Below are 6,226 nucleotides of genomic sequence, written 5' to 3' on the forward strand. Positions count from 1 at the left end.
CCTTTAGAAAACTATATTTAAAAACTTTCATTTACTAAGTGTGATTTAGTGCACTCTCGAGAAAAGTTAACAAATTATTGTTCAAAAAATAAATTTCTACTTTTTGTATGAAGATGAGTCCATTTTTATAGTACTATTAGAAACAAAAATAGAAAAATATAAAAGAACGTATGTTACCCTGTTTTAAAACAACTTTTGATAATTAACTTCTCTTAAGATGAATGCTATAAAGTTTTATTTACACAACTGCAACAAGTGGAAGCTTAAAAAGAACGAATTTGTGTTACAAGTCAATCAACTCTAAGAATTTCAATTATGAGAATTTCAATTCTGAGAGTACGTTGAAGTTGAAGCTAATGAAAATTAATCATGACTGATCGTAATAATTAAACAAGTTGATTAACAAGTTTACATGGATAATAATTAAAATATCAACAGTACTGATGAAGCTTAAAAACTCCAATAAAATATGCGAGATAGCATTTGAAGGAAACCTAAAAGTGATCGACACTGTTTTCTTCTATTTCATGAATAACCTCCAACTCAAAATTTTGACGCCTTGCCGGAAAAATGGTATTTGTTGTAGAAGAACCAGAAATATGAAAAGGAGAAGGGGGTGCTACTAACTCACATCCATCGCCTTCAAGCATTTGTACCACAGTTTTCATGGAAGGACGATCTGCTGGGTTCCACTGAATGCACCAAAGTCCTACAATGGCAAGTTTCTTGGCAATTTTAGCATCTGCATTATCCTCAACGCTAATTTGCACATCTTTTCCTTCCACCAAGTTATGGATCCACTCTGGGTACAGAATTTGGAAACTGTCCTCAACTGACACATTTGTATTCTTTCTTCCTCCAACCATTTCTAGTAGCAACATCCCATAGCTGTAAATGTCAGACTTGTAAGACACATTACCAAAGTTCCGAGAGAAAACCTCGGGGGCAATGTAGCCCAAAGTTCCCCTGGCTGCAGTCATCGACACCGTGCTCTGATTTTTGGGACACAGCTTGGCTAAGCCAAAATCAGTGATTTTTGGGACAAAAAGGTCATCTAACAAAACATTGTGAGGATTAATGTCAAAGTGAAGAATTCTATGATCACAACCAAGGTGGAGATACTCAATCCCTTTCCCAACACCAAGACCAATTTGTTGCAACTTCTCCCAACCAAGGAAAACATCCTTGTTGTCCGGTTGAACCAAGAATCTCTGCAACGACCCATTTGGAAAGAAATCGTAGACAAGAGCACGGTGGAACTCATCTGCACAGAAACCAAGCAGGCGAACAATGTTAACGTGATGAATTTTCCCAATGGCTCTGACTTCATTTATGAAATCCTTTCCATCTATCACTGTGTCTTTGAGTATCTTCACAGCAACAAGAATTTCACTAGAGAGCATTCCTTTGAACACTGCTCCATGAGATCCTTCCCCTAAACTCTCACTAAAACCATTTGTGATTCTCTTGATGTCAGCGTAAGTGAACCTGGTAGGCTTCATTGCCCTGTAATCCTCCAAGAATTTCTCTATTCGAGCCTGGTCTTCTCCTCTCTTCTTATAGAAGTCATATGTATAAAACAATGCCATGACCGATAGCAGCAAAAGCATGAAACCACCTATTCCTGTTGGTGGAAGAACAAGTTAACCAAATAAATAAAAATTTTAGCAAGGATTAAATACAGTTGCAAGGGATCAACAAAAATAGCAAAACTATAACATAACAGTAACTGTAATACTGCATACCTGCAGCAATGCGGACGACAGTTGACGTGGGAATCCTTTTTGTTTGGCTAGAATAACATTCAGTCGCACCGTTAGTACCATTCTTCCATTTACATTTTTGGCCTTGTGCTTCACAGTCTCCACAGTCAGGTTTTGACCATTCCATAACAAACCTACCCCCATTGTACCAAGCCCACCCTTCGACGTAAACATCTTTCAGCTTCGTGCAGGATACCAATTGGGGGTCAGTGGAGACGATGTCGGATCCTCCTACAAAAATTGGGCACGAGGAATCGCATTGGAAGACGGAAACGTGAGACTTGGTATCATCTGTGCGAAATCGGAATGGAGAGATGGAAGCCTTGCCGAGTTTCAAAATTTGATCATTAAGGCAATTTTGGGGGTCATATACTCTAATTAGCATATATTCGTAACCAATTTCTGTGACAAACAATTGTATTGGAAGGGCAGGCAGCTCCAGAATTGTTTGTTGGGTGCATAACAGACCGAACTCAGGCGGGTAGTCGGTGGTGTGATTCAAGTTTTTATTTCTGAGATAAAATGGAAATTGAATGCGAACGTTGCCACATTTATCGGCGAAGTGGTTCTTGCCGGTCGCAGGATTCCCTACCAGAAACAGCAGCATCCATAGAAGAGACAGCTTCTGAAAATTGAGCATTTTGGGGTTGATTTTCAGTTTCAGGACGTCTTTCTGGTCAGCTCAAGTTTAACATGGACTTGGTGGGCTGGCCGGGTGTACCAGCAACTCCGCGTTGTCTTCCTGTTCAGTCAATTCAATGACTCACGTTATGGGTCTAAATTTTCCACTTTAAATGATCAAGCCAGTCAAATAACTCTATTTCTTGACGAGTGGCTCTTTTTTTTTTTTTTCTTAAATTTCATCTTATCCATGTAAAAAAGTACAATTTAAAAAAATAAAATATAATTAATTTTATAAAAACAGACGAAAAAGCTGTACAATTATTTTAAGTTGAGAATCTCATATTTCTAAAATAATAAAAGTATTTTTACTAAATTTTTATGTAATAATATAAATTATTATTATTGTTTTAGATCAAGATGAACGATATTCATTTATTGATAATTTCAACCAATGGTCCATCTAAGTTAATATATTTAAGGAAAAACTTCTTTTAACAATATTTTTTTAACAATATTTTGACACCGTGACAGTTTGTGATTAATCTATTTTAATTATTTTTTAAATATAAATTCAAATAGACCAATAAAATAATGACACGTATCCCGTTGTAAAAAAAATTATTAAAAAGTGTTGTGAAAATATCATTTGGGTATATTTAAATGCATTTTCTCCAATTGGAGGAGCAGAGTTAACAATGAGCCTCTTACCCTCTTGCTTTCGCTGCGCACAATCAGTGGTTGTGTCGGTGGTCATCATTCTTGTGCTATTCCACCAAACTTGCAGTGCCAAGCATCGCAGATCCTGTCCATCTTCTTCGTGCGGCGGAATTCGCGACATAAAATATCCATTCCGACTGAAAGGCGATCCTCGCGGTTGCGGCCTCCCCGGGTACGAATTTGATTGCGTGAATAACAGGACACTGGTTACTCTTTTTTCAGGAAAATACTATGTGAAGGAAATCAATTACAATATGTACGAAATCCGGCTAAGTGAAGCGGGTGTTGTGGAGGAGACTTCTTGCTCTTTTCCTCGCTATTTCTTATCCCCGCAAAATTTCAGTGGATATGCCGATGATCCGCTGACTTTTCCGAACTATTGGTCGCATGCTTATTGTTTTGCAAACGTAGGGTTTCTAAACTGTAGTAACCGAGTGAGTGATGATCCTCGATATGTCGAAGTGAAAGCATGTGGTAGTGATTCCGGAGGAGTTATCTACGCCGTTCTGGACCTTACAGCGGAGGATACGAAGGTTGGATGCAGATTAAAGATGGCTACCTTGGCAAACTGTACATATAACAAGAATGTTTCCTATGCTGATATCCTCAAATCTATGGAAGAAGGAATTTGGTTGTCTTGGTTTCCAGTTGTTTGCAGGGACCACTGTGGAAATGGTGTCTCTTGCTTCCTCAATGAAACCACCAAACAAATTCAATGCGATACTTGCCAAATCTACAACCATCCTACCTACAATTGTGGTGAGATATATTCTTCTACCTAATGTCATTCATATTTTATTTTCAGATTTCTAAATTATATAAAATGCATAATTTTTTTTTAAAAATACAAAATACGAATAATTCGTCTTCTGACAAAATGGGTTGTAATAACAGAAGTTATGTTTCAATAGATCACTTCCATAACAAGGTGTTAAGGCTTCTCCATTTCATATTTTAAGAAAGAAAAACTAGTGTGAAACTTCGCTTTTAAGAAAAAATAGAAAACAAAATTATATTTTTAAAGCAATTTTTTATTAAAAGAAATATATGTTTTGAAACACGCTTATCCATTCTCGTAATGCTTTTTTTTAAATTTACCAATTTCAGGAAAAAATGGCCATGTATGTAGAAAAACCTAAATATAATTAGATTCACTTCCAAAGAAGCTTCCAAGTATAATTATGGTTAAGACATAATTAAACTATATTTTATATTTTGATTTTTATTATTACAATGGTTTTTTCTTATTTGAAGTGTAAGAATAATATTTGTAAAACTTTGAAAACTGTATAGAAATTTGTTATTTTAAAATAAAAGACAAATATATATAGAATTCTTTAAATATTACCATGACATTGTAATTCAAAAAGAAAATTTATAATTCCAGTATAATTTACTCAAAAATATCATGAAACTTGTTAAGGTTAATAAATATAATAGAGTAATTTCATTTTTTATAAAATATTATGTCTTTATACCTTTTCCGTCACGTTAATCTTTTATGTAAATAATATACTATTTTAATTTACTTTTTTTATGTAAATATTTCTTTTTATTATTTTAGGAATTCTATCGCGAATTATTGGATACCCTACAGGTACGCACGCTATCCCATGGTTCGTCTCGCAATACCATTAAATTTTTGGTATCTAAGAATTAGAAAAAATTATACTACTACTTATAATCATCACGTAATATATATATATATATATATATATATATATATATATATATATATATATATATATATATATATAAATACCTGTGAATATATTCGCACATATAATACATTTACATAAAAAAAAAACTTAAATATTACATGTTTAGGAAGATATGCAAAATGTAAAAATATAAAGTAATTGATATTTGATACAGAAGACTTTTACATTTGATGTTATCTTTCATTATTTTTTTACTTTTTTTCTTTATAAATACAAAAATTTAATATTTTATGATATGAATTAAAAGTGTCTCAAAGTACTATTACATAAAAACATATATACATACATGATTTGGGTATAGGGTTGAGTAACGCAAACCGAGTAATAGAGGGGTAGTTCTGATGCAAATTTTGTTAAGTGTTATCCTTTGACGCATTTCCCTTGGCTCATAAGGCAGGTTGAATTCTGATAGCCCAAGTTACCATTCGACCAGCTAAATCAGGTTTTTTTAGGATCTTCAAAATAGGGTAGGCTATCTGGACCACTACTTGATGGCTCTAGAAGTAAGGCTGAAGCTTCCTGGTTGTGTTTAGTAACACCAACGCAACCTTTTTCACCTGTTGGTAACAGGTTTTTAACATCCTGAAACACTCAGTTGATGAAATAGATAAGCTTCAATTCTGGTTTCTCTTGCAGTAATATGACACTGGTGGCCTCGTCCGACATCCCTAAATAAACATGTAACTCCTCGTCGGCCACTGGTCGGTTCATTACCAGGGGACAAGTCAATATATCCTTCACCTCCGCGAATGCCCTCTCACAATTCGTGTCCCACTTCTCCATTGACCCTTTTTCCATTTTCCTCAACACCGGCCGAATACGCTCGGCCAGCTTGGGGATGAACTGAGAGCGGGATGTAATTCGTCCGACCAACCTCTGAACCTCCTTTAGGTTTGTCAGACTCTTCATTTCTAGGACGACTACACACTTATCTGGATTGGCCTTTATCCCTCGATCCGTCAACATAAACCCTAAGAACATCCCGACCCCCACTCCGAAGGTGCAGTTGGTTGGGTTCAATCTCATCCCACTACAAAAAAATGTTTATTTAGAGGGGTTTTTTTTTTCGATTTGCGGGGGTTTTTACCCTCCGCTAAATAAATTCCGGGGGTTTTTTAAACCCCCGCAGTTTGAGTCGCCACAAACTATCTGCGGGGGTTTTTTTCGCCCTCTGGTATCATATTCAATTTGCGGGGGTTTTTCTGCGGAGGGTAAAAACCTCCTCTATATATTCAATTTGCGGGGGTTTTTCTGCGGAGGGTAAAAACCTCCTCTATATATTCAATTTGCGGAGGTTTTTTCTGCGGAGGGTAAAAACCTCCTCTATTACTGACTATTATTTTGAGGGGGGTTTTAATCTCCTTTATATTTTTATCACTTTTTTTATTTGATGATTATTAA

The 6,226-nt window shown here is 35.5% G+C and overlaps 2 protein-coding genes across 2 annotated transcripts in view; one reads left to right on the forward strand and one right to left on the reverse strand.

Moving 5' to 3' along the window:
• Positions 1-284: 284 nt before the first annotated feature.
• LOC106764724 (rust resistance kinase Lr10-like) lies at positions 285-3,204 on the reverse strand. Its single transcript, XM_014649076.2, has 3 exons — positions 3,096-3,204; positions 1,746-2,505; positions 285-1,624 (listed from the first exon to the last, which is right to left on the reverse strand). Exons 2-3 carry the CDS (start codon positions 2,401-2,403, stop codon positions 495-497), a joined length of 1,788 nt encoding a protein of 595 aa, XP_014504562.1. The 5' UTR covers positions 2,404-2,505; positions 3,096-3,204; the 3' UTR covers positions 285-494.
• LOC106763492 (LEAF RUST 10 DISEASE-RESISTANCE LOCUS RECEPTOR-LIKE PROTEIN KINASE-like 2.1) overlaps positions 3,076-6,226 on the forward strand; it is a 23,862-nt gene continuing 20,711 nt past the window's right edge. The window contains exons 1-2 of the mRNA XM_022782193.1: positions 3,076-3,863; positions 4,669-4,701. Of these exons, the coding sequence (XP_022637914.1) occupies positions 3,083-3,863; positions 4,669-4,701 (814 nt within the window). The 5' untranslated portion in view covers positions 3,076-3,082. The remainder of the gene's footprint in view (positions 3,864-4,668; positions 4,702-6,226) is intronic.

Source organism: Vigna radiata, chromosome 6 (genome assembly GCF_000741045.1).
Source record: "Vigna radiata var. radiata cultivar VC1973A chromosome 6, Vradiata_ver6, whole genome shotgun sequence".
NCBI lineage: Eukaryota > Viridiplantae > Streptophyta > Magnoliopsida > Fabales > Fabaceae > Vigna > Vigna radiata.

Bases quoted from the DNA above. Each gene is read 5' to 3' on its own strand.
- LOC106764724 (XM_014649076.2), bottom strand. From the start codon at position 2,403: ATGCTCAATTTTCAGAAGCTGTCTCTTCTATGGATGCTGCTGTTTCTG. The intron at 1,625-1,745 runs GTATGCAGTATT...TTCCACCAACAG, and splicing joins TGTCGTCCGCATTGCTGCAG to GAATAGGTGGTTTCATGCTT.